Genomic DNA, 13,159 nt, shown 5'->3' on the forward strand with positions numbered 1-13,159 from the left:
TATTAAGAAAACTTGAAGGTGAATTATTCAGCATATTTAAATAGTTTAAGAGTATAAATGAAAAGCATGAAGAGAAACAAGATGCTGGAAATGAAGAGGTAACCCTCAACAGAAATAAAGAAGGGGGCAGCAGGGAAAAGAAACTTACATTAAATATTGCAACAACTTCCTATTTGTGTCAAAAAAAGCAGTAGAAATTTGCAAGATTTAGCACGGGGTGGGGGGGGGGGGTGGGGGAGGGAAGATACCATAAGGAAATAACAGCATATGGTAAGGTTGATGTGACCTCTATCATTCTGTCCTAAATGATGAAAACATACTACAAAAGTAAACAACAGAAGTAAGGATCAACATTAAAAACTATCATCCACTCAAAATATATTGCGAAAGTCAAAGTGAAATAGGGAAAGACTGACCAGTTTCTAAAAATTAATTTTGTACCTATTTTACCTGTAGTTCTTTTTGATGTTGTCGATGACCACGAAGATGATTTTCATTCTGCTTAATCTCACTTTCAATGGAACGTAAATGTTGGTGAGATGCTGTTATCTGTGCCTTTTTGTTTTCAATTTCTTTCTCCAAGTGACTTTATAAAATAAGTGATATTGAGATATTATATATTACACAGATGTTATTTATTACACACACACAAAAAGAGAAATACACAAAATTAAATGCATGACAAGACAAAGGGTAAAAAGCACAGCCCCAACCCCCCCCCCCCAAAAAAAAAAAAAAAAAATCTGAAGTTTGTTACGCATTGGAAGGTTTGAATGATCAATACAGAACCTCCAAAGCTCTACCGCAGAACTCATAGCAGATAGCTATTTGATGGTCCTAGTTCAGCGCCTAGCGGATAAACCATTCATGTAATTTGAACCATCTGTAACCTCTGTTTGCAATTTTTGCAAACAGGCCACATGTTTGAACTAAACAGGGATGTTACTTCTAAAAATATTTTTGCATCCTGAAAGAAAACAAATACTTTGACTAGGACAAAACACTACCAGTCAGAGAGAAAATACATTAACAGAGATGTGGGAAGAAAAAAAAATTATATAGTCTCCTACTTTTCCTTCTATAGAAGGAGGTTATGTCCAGAGATTCCCATAATTAATTCTTTAAGTTTGTGGTAAAACTATTTGAAAAGCAAAACAAAGCAGTTGTTTATTATTATTTATAGATGGCAAAACTTTGATAGTCTTTCATTCCTGCAAAAGAAAGGGGAAGCTTTACTAATACTACTGTTAAAAAAAAAAAAATAACGCAAAGGTTTAATCCAACTTTTCCTATAGATGCATGAAACGGACTGATTAAGTCTGATCCCAGAATCAGTGTTCAATAAATTGCATCTACTATTCCAGGTAAATGAGTCATTGCTTTAGGCTACTTTCTGAAGAGGGGGAGGTGGGAAGACATTTTTCCTTTTTCGCTGGCCTACATCATTCCCCTGTAGCAATATTGGTAACGAAACGCCTGTAACACTTTGAAAGTTAAGACAGTCTTTAAGTGAAGTTCATTATATACTGAGACGAACAAAGTACAGTTAACGGACATACTTAAGTCTTTTGAGTTTGCAGAAATAAATTTTTAACATTCAATTCAGTCTACACTATCAGCTATTAATACAATAAAGCGAAATATTTACTTAATATGCCTGTAATATAATCTAAGCCTCAAAATAAAATATTCTGTTGTCACCAATTTGCTTGGTAACAGTTCAAGTTTTTAAACTTTGAAATACATTTGGCTTTTAAAACTACCATTTTGAAATTAATGAGAAAAAATACAACTAAAAAATAAAATGGAGGGGCAGGGGGGGAGTCAAGTTTATCAGAGACACCCACCATGAGTGAAGTCAAAAGCCTGAGAAAACACAGACGCAAAGCTTGAAACCAATAGGCTTACGCATGCCAACGTAATTTTTGTTTGAATAATCAGGCTTCCTTTGCAGTAAACTACACCACCACTGTTCAGATATTAGATTTTTAAAGAAATAGCTTTAACTCCATACTCTTTTTCAGGAACCACAACAAAAAGGAAAGTAGCTAGATTTTCCTGGAGCATTCAGGCCAGAAAATCCCTAATTACTAAGCAAGATTTAAATGCCACAAGACAAAAAATATGGAGGTACAACTCAGGTTTGTACCTATCACAGAAAGGCATTGAAATAAAGAGGTTTTCCAGAATTCTCAACAAGGAAGTGTTAAGTCTCAGAAAGAAAATGGAGAGACTGAGTAGTAGTGTATATGCAAATAGACAAATATGCAATTCCACTATTCATATCAACATGCGCACTTTTTACAAATACGACATTACAAGATGCTAACCTTATTTCTGCTTCAACATCTTTGCTGAGGAACTTGGGTCTGAGGTAATCAGAAGAGTAATAGCGTCTTTCAAATACTTGATCACCTTCAGCAGTGAAAGCTTCTCTACAATTCTTTGGGGGCCGATTAAACTGCATTACTTCACGAGCTTTACGGCTACTCTGAAAAATACAATGGCCTTATCGCACCAATAGAAAAGTAACCATAATTAAAGATACCAATTCAAAACTTGTCTAGAAGTTCATACCCAGAAATACTTCCAACTCCTAATGAAAAGTAAGAATAACAGTAATGAAAGAATGTGAAGAAAATCTATAGTGTCAAGAATCTGCTTTTCTTAGTTGATTAAGACATTTATGCTCTCAAAAACCACCCACTTAGTTTAGTTGCCCATTTCTTTTATTCTATTACAAATTTCTCTAAATTGTAAGTTCTGTAGTCTAATCAGTCCCTTATAGTTTGCTATGGGAAGAAAAAAAATAATAAAAAAAAAATCACTAACCAAAAGGTCACTACGCACAGGTATATTTAACTGTCAAAAGTGGAATATGCATACAGGAAACAATCTTCCAAAGAAAGCGGTGAAGTATACGTCAAACAATATTCAATTAAAGACTAGGGAAACATGCTAGTAAAAAAAAAAAAAAACAAAAAAAAACAAAAGACAACATTGCCAGTGCCAGACTAAGTGGTCACAAGTGCCTTTGTCCAAGGCAATCATGTTACCCATTCAGAAGTATCATTTCATCCACACAATACCCGTTCACCTTTGTTCAGATTCAGTTGAAATTGCTCAGGTAGGGCTCGACAACAGTAACGTTATGAAAATCAGTGGTTAGGTAAGGCAGAGGAGGAAGACCAAAAACTAGCATTTCTGCTATGAAAAGAAAGCCTAGAAAATTCAGCTGTTACATATCCCATTCAGTAACAGCCGTGCTTGCTAAACAGTCAGTCAACTCTGCACTAGATAGACCGTAAACTGCCTCTTTTCCAGCAGGAATGTCAGAGGACAAACTGGGAAAAGTGGGTTTGGAGAAAAATCAAAATCCACAAAAAGCAGGTATCATTAGTTCTGCTGCTCACAGAATACCCTGCTTTCTTTAATTAAAAAAAAAAAAAAATATATATATCTTATTTTTATCTTGAAGATTTTACCTGTCATCTTATTTGCTGGAGCTGATATCTTCAGTAGTAACAGAAAATCAAAAATCAATTAAGATCATTAACATGTTTTTATGGTGATCAAAAGATAGATTCTTATCAAAATAGTACGTAATCTTACTTCAACACCAGTCGCTAGCCACCTCATTCAAATCCTATTTAATAACTGATTATTGTTTGTTGGTGTTTGTTGGTTTTTTTGTTGTGGTTTTTTTTTTTTTTTTAACCAGCCTCTATCAACAACCACAACACACACTCTCATCCCAAATGCTTTAATAGCGCAGAGTCCGAAGAAGCTCTAGTTGTGGTAGGTGAAAAAGAAACTAGGCTGTGAATGCCACTAGGTGCTGATAATTTCATGTAAGAGTGAGGGACAGAATACTCAAAGGGGAACTTTTGAAGTCTCAAGCACAAGCCTGCTACAACTACAACTGGTACCTAGCTACCAGTTGCTAGGTACAACCGGTAGGGGCTGGTTGCAAATTTTGGTAACACTCAGACTACGCAGAACTGATACATCCTGAAACCACCAATTAATGGCGACACGAGACAGCAACAACAGTTCGGAGGATGATCATATGCACATAAGCTATTTAGACTGGGAAAATAGACCACTTAGAGGCCCAGAAAGGTGGTGGTGAACATCCCAGGAAAAAAAAAAAAAAAAAAAGGGAAGGTCCTGGAAACTCATAGCAAGAGATGTGTAGAGACAAATCCCAGGGAATGCCCTGGACTTCAGCCAGTAACAGCCCTAACACGTATCTGTGAGCAGGAACTGATAAGATTTTCTGCCTGACCTTCCTGGATCTCCCTGCTGGGGACAGAAGTTGAGACCTATGAAGACAGCGTTGCAGGGGACAAGGAAACAAGCAAGTGTGTGAAAATAAGAGTAAAAGCTCTAACCTTGCTGATTGTTAAATAAATCCCAGTATCTAAATCCACTATGGGTTGTCAGTTTACTCTGCCTCACCCATGACAGAAAACAGTGTTTGAAGTGGGATATTGACAGTTTATTGAGTGCCAGGAGGGCCTCACCAGGAACCCTCCAGTGATAACTGATACAGTCACGGTTTACTGAGCCATCGGGGTCCTCACCTCTCCTCAGAGGGGTAAAAAGAAAAACAAACAAATTTTTCTCTACCTCTTTTGTCCATTACAGACACTATCAGCAAAGGTATCACATATGCTCCATACAACGAGAAAACGCTTTTCTTGAAAGACCAATAGGGAGCATAGAGCCTTACTTTAATGAGCAGGATTGTTTCTATACCCCTCACATCGATCAAACAATTAGCAACCACTGCATCATCTATCTCCAGTGCTGTGAGAACTGATGGGAATTCTGGATGATCAACTGCTCTGAAGAAAAGAAGAAAAAACACCGTTCATAAAGCTCATACGAGATCTTTAAAAAAGTAGTAATTTGAAGTATCAAGGCCAAGCAATAAAATGCAAAACATAACTTACCTGTGCCTAACATCATAAACTTTATTCTGAAATTTGTTTACAATTATTTGAGGTCTAAATCCATGTGGATAATATTTTGACATCAGTTGCTGAAGAGTTCTTTCATCACTGTGATTATCACAGCAAAATGCCTGAACTAGGCTCTTTAAACAACATTCAACAGCCAAGGTCAGTTCAGCATCTTTCGGATGAATGAAAGCACCTAAATAAACAGACAAGGCTTTAGGAGCTGTGCTCTATAACAGAGCATCCAGTAACGCATTTTTATCACTCAGGGTTGTTTTGTTGTGTTATACGTTTTTGGGTTAAGAGTCTAAAATAAACCTTTCTTACAAGAAGAAAAAAAAAAATGAAGAAGTTAAATAAAAGATAAAAACCGCTACAACAGACAAGCTACCCTGAGAACATAAACATATAATTTCTCTTCCTATGGAGACACCTATTTGTATTTGGAGGCCTACGTTTTCTTCCCAGATCTTTGTCGGAGTCACTACTAATTTCCATTAAGGTACCAATTTTATGGCAGCTCAGCAGGAGTATATCAAGGCAAAGACTGCGTATCAACAATTTAATACTCTAAGGCTGAAGGCAGAGGAACAACTATGCTGCAAGTTAAACAAAGATGAAGATTTCCATTGTATCGCCTGTCTTCAGTAGTACGTGTGTTTGCACATTTGCACCCTGTAGCAAATGCCAAATACTTAAGTATTGCTTAACCAGAGTTAAGTATTACACTTACAACCAGAATGTGCTGAAGCCGTTACTCCCAGTCACAAACGGAAAACAGCAGTCACTGTCAGAGCTGGTCAAAAAACAAACGAAACCAAACTTTCCAAGAAAATCTCAATTGGTTCTTGTCTGAGTTGCTCCACGCAAAACATCTCAAGTTTGACAAGCCCACAAGTCAGCAACTGGACAGATTTTGTTCAAAATGTCCAAGAGCTGGACAGTGCTATCCACCACGGAACAACCAGCCAAAGCACAGCGGACTGATGCTTAGAGCGTGTGGGAAGTCAGAGGAGCACATTGAAAGTTTACCACTGTAACTACATAAAATACCTTAACAGAAACAGCTTGAAAATGATGAAAATCAGCAGATGTTAGCTAGTGCAGGTGATAAAAAGGACAGAAGCAAAAGATAATCTACCAGGATAAAACCTTAGTCCAGGAAGTACAAAAGAAAGATACACCTCAAGCTCCTTAAAGAACAAATAGTTCCTCTAAAAGATCACCGTTTACATTAGTAGCCGTGCAATAAATCCCACAAGGAAATATGTCTTTTTCAGTAGTCACTCTTACCTAAAGGTCCGACAGGTTTGTGTTTAAAGCGTCCTTGCCTATAGGCTGTTTCAACTGCTTCAAGAAATGTTGGTACATGTGGTCCAAACCTTTTCAAGGTGTTTGTTTTACTGTCTTTCAGCTCTCTCAGCTGTCTCTGCTTGGCATCCAGTGCTTGTTTCACATCACAGTCTTCTCTCCTAAGAAAACAGGGGTTTTTTTCAGTAGCAATAGCTTATGAAGCCTTAATTTGATTAAAATAATTTTATAATTATTTTAAAGTCTCATTTTTCAAGTACTAATACAGCAGCATATCAAGACCTCAGAACTCCAATGTACAGCTAGATACACACATGCAACAATATTTTTATAGTTTCAAGAAACAGAAGACAAAAAATCAAGAAAGAAAAGCACTACTTTGCAACAGTTTTACAGGACTTTTTTCTTTCTAACAATTTATAATAAGTTTATTTTATTTCTAATTACATGCTTCAATTTCACTGTCTTCTACAAAGGTCTTCAACAGAGCAGAATGGAACTGTTGGTTACAAGAATTGATAAAAGATGTTTAAAATAATACATCAAGTGCAATAAGCGACAATTCTCAAATCTCTTAAGACAATAAATGACAACATCGCCATAATCCCCTCAGGTAATCATTGTTCAAGTTCAGGTTTCCAAATCAAACCCAAAGGCTGCTTTGTTTTTCTAGCTCGGATATGGGCTAAATTGATATTTGAACCACTTGCCTCAAAGTCTCTATAAATTTCCCTTTAACAGTAGATACAATAACGACCCCTAAGTGCATCTATTCTCTTATATCGTTTTATATATCTTGTGACATCATATCAGGATGTACTAATGTATTAGACAACATGAAACAAATTAAATCATAGTCTGCCTATAGGATGATAAGAGGATAAGGGAGGAAGAAAGAAGGGTATTAAACTGACAGTACAGATTTAAATAAGACTTTGATTAGTAATATCTTTTCTCCTTTAACGACAAAACAGTTTTCTTAATTTTCAAAAAGTTTCTAAATTAAGTCATGTCGTGCCAAAGTCAGAAATTTAGCAAGTTGCAAGATAAACTAGGAAAAAATAAAAAAAGAAAAAGAAAATGAAGCCTAATACCTCAGGGAATGCAGGTACGTAAGAAGGGACTACTTCTAACTTGAAACAAAGGAAAACAGTTAAATTCAAAAAGCATAACTTACATCAGTCTAGTATGTTCTTCCTTACACCTAGATACCGCCTGCTGAAACTGATTCACCTGTTGACCAATCATTGCTTCTTCATCATGGAATGCTTTTAACTGTTCCCTTAAGTGTGCGATTTTCCTTTGTCTTTCCAATTTTTCAGGCTCTGAAACCTGATTAGCACTAGAAAAGATCACGCTTCAGTACTTTAAAACCACACTGATGATTTATAAGTGACACAAACTTTGTTTTATTACCTGTATCATACAAAAGATTTATGCATCAGAAAGTTACATTTAAGATTCTGTGCATTTACAAGATCTACAAAGCATAAATACCTTTTTTTTTTTATTTGTAACCACACATAACCCTCTCCAGTTATGTTCCTATTACATTTAGTTTTGCAAGACTATGGAAGCTAGAAAATTTATATTATCACCAACAAAGAAGAAAAGCTTTTTTTCTGCCCATTTACCTCATCACCTTCTAGGCAAAATCTTGGTATGCAAAGAAGCAGGATCAGATAAATTTAAATATTTAGCTGGATCCTGCTAAAGTTTAAATAAATATTTTCTGTTACTGCAGATATTCTCACTCATCAGAAGAGCTCACTCCCTGCGTACCTATACCTTAATAAACATACACCGTAATCATTGTATCTGTATTTACCTGCTTTTCAGTTCTTCAATTCGTTTACGTAGCTGTTCATCATCTTTTCCGAGACGCTTGAACTCAGTTTTGAAACGATTATAAAGTACCTACGAAGGAAATAGGATACACTAGTTTAATAAATAGAAGCAAGAAATAATTTCAAAAAGAACTATAGTTTTGAGTAAATAAACACTGAACTGCATCAAAACAGACAAAAATAACTTGAATTTCAAGAACGTGAGAAAGGAATAACACAGTTATCATATTTATTTTGACCTAAGCTTAACACCACTTAACACCTGTGTAAAGATATAAACCCCATGTCCCCAGAACAGAAACTACTTGCAAGTCAGGCAGGAAATTGCACCTATTTTGAACTGCACTATGGATTCAGGAAGCTTAGACACAGACAGAAGAGTACACATGAGTAGAGCATGGCCAACATTAAAGCTTTAAATTGGTACGACCTTTGAAAGTTCTTTTTGCCTACCTCAGCTTCATTGACTGCTTTTCTTTTTGCCTGCACATCAGCCTTCAAAGATACACACTGAGGATGCAGGGCTTGTGCTTCTTCACTTATTGTTATTAACTTGTCTTGTATTGCTTTGTACTTTTCTTCTGCTTCATTCACTTTTACCTTTGGTGGAAAAAAAGAGAACAATACACAAGTAATGAAGCAAAATTTGTTCAAATCCTCTTAATGCTACAGAAGAAATATCTCTCAAAATAATCCATCTGACATTTCTCATTTGCTTTTTATTTGTTAAAGAAAAATAAAGCAAGTAATTGCCACTGTGGATACACTAAGATGAAAATTAATAAAGGAACACACTCAGGAAACGAACAAACTACCATATCTGTGAAGTAAACAGCAACTTGCTTTTCTAACTCATGGTTTACTCAAACACAGGACTCTTAATACAACAAAGCCAAGTACCATAACATGGAAAGAAGTCAAACCAGTATCTGGACAATGCTCCTTCAACTCTACACAGACATGTTTGGCCATAAAGTAAAAACAACTCCATCTTAAAACAATGAAATTAACATTTAAAAAAAAAAAAAAAAAAGAGAAAAAGATAAATGAATGCCAATTCAGAAAGTTTGGAGTTTTAATAGACTGAAGAGTTCAAAGTAATGATGCCTAGTGTTTTTCTGCAAAATATATTTTTCACATGTGAATCTGAATGTTTGGCAAAATTATTCCTTCTTGCTACCTACAGAAGTCTTAAGTACCATCCACAGGGTCTGTTAAATTTCCAGATGTCTCCTGAAATCAAACACTATCTTCTCTACAGAAGATGCTCCATCGTTACAGAAATAGGCATCAAGTAAGTACTCTCAACAATAAAACAGTTTAAATTAGTGTTCAGAGGTATATGCAATGCTGGTCATCGCAAATTGCCAGTCAAAATAATATAATCCTTACCTGAAACAAAAGCATCAGCATGAAAACCACACACACATACCCTAACTAAACAACAGGAAAAAAAAATGTCCTAATATCAGTATGGAATGCAGACATTACTGTTAAGTTTTAGATGGCTAAAAATGTGAATAAACAGGAACGTTCTTAGCTGCTTGTCAAAAGCTAAGATGGCCAGCTTCAATAGCTTACAAGCTAGAGGACAATCATATTTTAAATACTATTTTTATTCTTGAGTCAAGGAGCCAAAACTAGAGTGACACGTAGTTTCAGTCATACATGTACCTGGCATTCTTCTAGCTTCTGAACAAACTTCTCTGTATTTCCTTCTTCAGCTCTGATGCCTTCTTTGATTGGCTGTATTTCTTTTTCCATCTCACCCACCTAAATAGAAGCATGTATTAGCATACATCAGACTGTCCGCAGCAGACTGGAAATAATTTAAAGTACATTTCACATGAGGAAACGTATTTTAAGAAGACATTTACCACTGCCCAAGCCATTTTATGTTTCAAATCTTCAAGATGATTTCGCATGTCATTCACAAACCCAATGCTTTTGTAACGATGCTTTTTTTCTGAATAAAGCTGCTTAAGTTCTTTAAGACGCTTAAAAAAAGAAAAAGAACAAGAAAAAGAGAGGTTCAACTGTGAGTGCAAAAAGCTGAGATTTAATATGAAATCTTGAAAAGAATTATTTTTTTTAAATGCAATGTCACTGAGATCTAATCAAATGAAAACTATGTACTTTAATTCCTATGGTTCTTTCGGTGCTCAGATCTGTACTAATAATTACTTTAGCTTTTACATACCTCTTCCCCTTGTTCTATCTGAATGCATGTATTGTTTTTAGCTTTCATAATAGATGAATAATCTTCTTTCATTTGTTCCAGCTGAGTTGCCTTCATAAAAAACTAAAAAGGAATAAAAAAATGCAGATGTCAGATTCAGCAACTTATCTAAGTGAACTTTCATAGAATCATAGGGTTGGAAGGGACCTCTGGAGATCGTCTAGTCCAACCCCCCTGCCAGAGCAGGGTCACCTACAGCAGGTCACACAGGAACGCATCCAGGCAGGTTTGGAATGTCTCCAGAGACGGAGACTCCACCACCTCTCTGGGCAGCCTGTGCCAGGGCTCTGCCACCCTCACAGGAAAGAAGTTCCTCCTCATGTTTAGGTGGAACTTCCTACACTCAAGTTTGTGCCCATTACCTCTTGTCCTGTCACCAGGCACCACTGAAAAGAGCCTGGCCCCATCCTCCTGACACCCACCCTTTCAGTATTTATAAGAATTGATAAGGTCCCCCCACAGCCGTCTGTTTTCCAGACTGAAGAGACCCAAATCCCTCAGCCTTTCTTCATAAGAGAGGTGTTCCAGTCCCCTCATCATCTTGGTAGCCCTTTGCTGCACCCTCTCCAGCAGTTCCCTGTCCCTCTTGAGCCGGGGAGCCCAGAACTGGACACAGTACTCCAGGTGCAGCCTCACCAAGGCAGAGTAGAGGGGGAGGATGACCTCCCTCGACCTGCTGGCCACACTCTTCTTGAGGCACCCCAGGATGCCATTGGCCTTCTTGGCCACGAGGGCCCATTGCTGGCTCATGGTCATCTTGTTGTCCACCAGGACTCCCAGGTCTCTTTCCACTGAGCTGCTCTCCAGCAGGTCAGCCCCCAACCTGGACTGGTGCACGGGGTTATCCCTCCCCAGGTGCAGCACCCTACACTTGCCCTTGTTGAATTTCATAAGGTTCCTCTTTGCCCAGATCACCAGCCTGTCCAGGTCTCTCTGTATGGCGGCACAGCCTTCCAGTGTGTCAGCCACCCCCCCAGCTTTGTGTCATCGGTGAACTTGCTGAGGGTGCACTCTATCCCCTCATCCAGGTCATTGATGAATATATTGAAGAGGACTGGACCCAGTACTGACCCCTGGGGAACATCACTCTTCACTGACCTCCAACTAGACTCTGTGCCCCTAATCACTACCCTCTGAGCTCTGTCTTTCAACCAGAAAGACAGTTTTTCAGAAAAGACAGTTTTTCAACTTTAAATAATTACCATAGAAAGACTACTCATCACGACCTCTGTGTATCCTGAATGATACCCAAAGTACTCGCTGGTGTGGTAGTGTGAGGAGCAGATAAGGCCTTGACACTGTGTAAGCACTGCTCATCAATAATGAAAGCATCCCTGTTTTCAGCACAAATCCAAAACATAACCCCATACTAGCTGCTACGAAGAAAATTACCTCTATCCCAGCCAGAAATCAGCACAGTCATGCTCAGCAATAAAAATGGAGAGGAAAGGGTTTAGGGAGATTAGCCATCTTCTGCTCAGGAACTGGCTCGGCATCGGTCTACCCATGGGAGGTGGTGAGTGACTGCCTTTGCATCTCTTGCTTTGCTTTCTTTCTCTCTTCTTCCAGCTTTTCTTTCATTTTTTAAACAATTTTTATCTCTACCCACAAATTTTCTTGCTTTTACTCTTCCGTTCCCCTTCCCCCATCTCAAGCCGGGGGCAGCAGGGAAGGGAAGTCAGCAACTGGCTGCATGGTGCTTAGCTGCTTACCTGAGTTAAACTACAACACATCATTAAAATTAAGAATTTTTCCTCCAAACGCCACCTCTAAAAATCTGAAATCAGTATTTTAATGTTTAATCAGAATGTTAAATGGTTTTTTTCTTACCTTATACTTGTCACCTTCATTTTTAGACTGTAAAAAGTGCTTACTCATCTCTTGGGTTAAAACAGACACAGGATTATCTACCTGTACAAATAAATTACTTTTATTTATTTTAAGTAAAAAAGTTCCCATGTAACTGCATATCCATGAAAGTGAGCAAACCATCTCCCTGTTCCATACCCAGCAATTCAGTAATAAGCTGAGAGAAACAGATACAGAAATTAAGATTTCTACTCTTCTTACTCCTTTAAAAAAAAATAAAATCCAAAAACAAAACAACAAAACAAACAACAAACAAACAAAAAATAAGAAAACCCAACTGTATCAAGTGAAAATTACAACCACAACAAGGAAAACTGAAGAACTGTTCCCAGGAGGATAAATGATTTCTAGAAAGTCAGTGCCTGTTTCTTTCCATTTATTTAACAACATCTGCAGTAGAAATTTTTTCCAGTGCTGTTTAATTGCTCATTATTTAATAGATCAAAGTATTGCTTTAAATACAATCAATTGCCCCATATGTTCTTATGGAAGTTTTCACAAAATAAAATCAACACATATTAACAGAAGTTTGTATTATTTGAAAGGCTGAATATGTTGGATATTTTAAACTTCATGTGTACTACCTGATCTTTCCTTAATCAGTCAAGCAGCAAAAACACTCAAATTTCTTCAACAGCAAAAACTGTTGATGAGCAGAAAAAAAGAAAGCTCCAGGTATGAAAAAAACCTACACACGCTAAGACTTTCATTAACAGGACACATGACTCACAGCTCACAGACGACAGCAAATCCTTATCTGTCTGGGACAGAATCGTATTCTGCATTGAATGAGATATAAATTTCAATTTTCTTTTGCCATTGCATTTGATCTTGAAAGAACACAGAAGAGGTGAACCTCTCCCATTTAACGAAATGGAACGTTGTCTTTTAATTGAAGAATTGTAACAGCACGTGCTGACATCTTGAAT

General features: G+C 37.2%; 1 protein-coding gene across 2 annotated transcripts in view; it reads right to left on the reverse strand.

Moving 5' to 3' along the window:
* SMC6 (structural maintenance of chromosomes 6) overlaps positions 1-13,159 on the reverse strand; it is a 37,769-nt gene that overhangs the window by 16,202 nt on the left and 8,408 nt on the right. For both annotated transcript variants that reach the window (XM_074581902.1, XM_074581901.1), the window contains exons 8-19: positions 12,192-12,272; positions 10,323-10,424; positions 10,000-10,119; positions 9,797-9,895; positions 8,576-8,722; positions 8,104-8,192; positions 7,453-7,617; positions 6,258-6,436; positions 4,959-5,160; positions 4,736-4,850; positions 2,331-2,491; positions 451-586 (exon numbers count right to left, since the gene is read on the reverse strand). In XM_074581902.1, the coding sequence (XP_074438003.1) occupies positions 451-586; positions 2,331-2,491; positions 4,736-4,850; positions 4,959-5,160; positions 6,258-6,436; positions 7,453-7,617; positions 8,104-8,192; positions 8,576-8,722; positions 9,797-9,895; positions 10,000-10,119; positions 10,323-10,424; positions 12,192-12,272 (1,596 nt within the window). The remainder of the gene's footprint in view (positions 1-450; positions 587-2,330; positions 2,492-4,735; positions 4,851-4,958; positions 5,161-6,257; positions 6,437-7,452; positions 7,618-8,103; positions 8,193-8,575; positions 8,723-9,796; positions 9,896-9,999; positions 10,120-10,322; positions 10,425-12,191; positions 12,273-13,159) is intronic.

The sequence above is a fragment of the Larus michahellis genome, chromosome 3, assembly GCF_964199755.1.
Source record: "Larus michahellis chromosome 3, bLarMic1.1, whole genome shotgun sequence".
NCBI lineage: Eukaryota > Metazoa > Chordata > Aves > Charadriiformes > Laridae > Larus > Larus michahellis.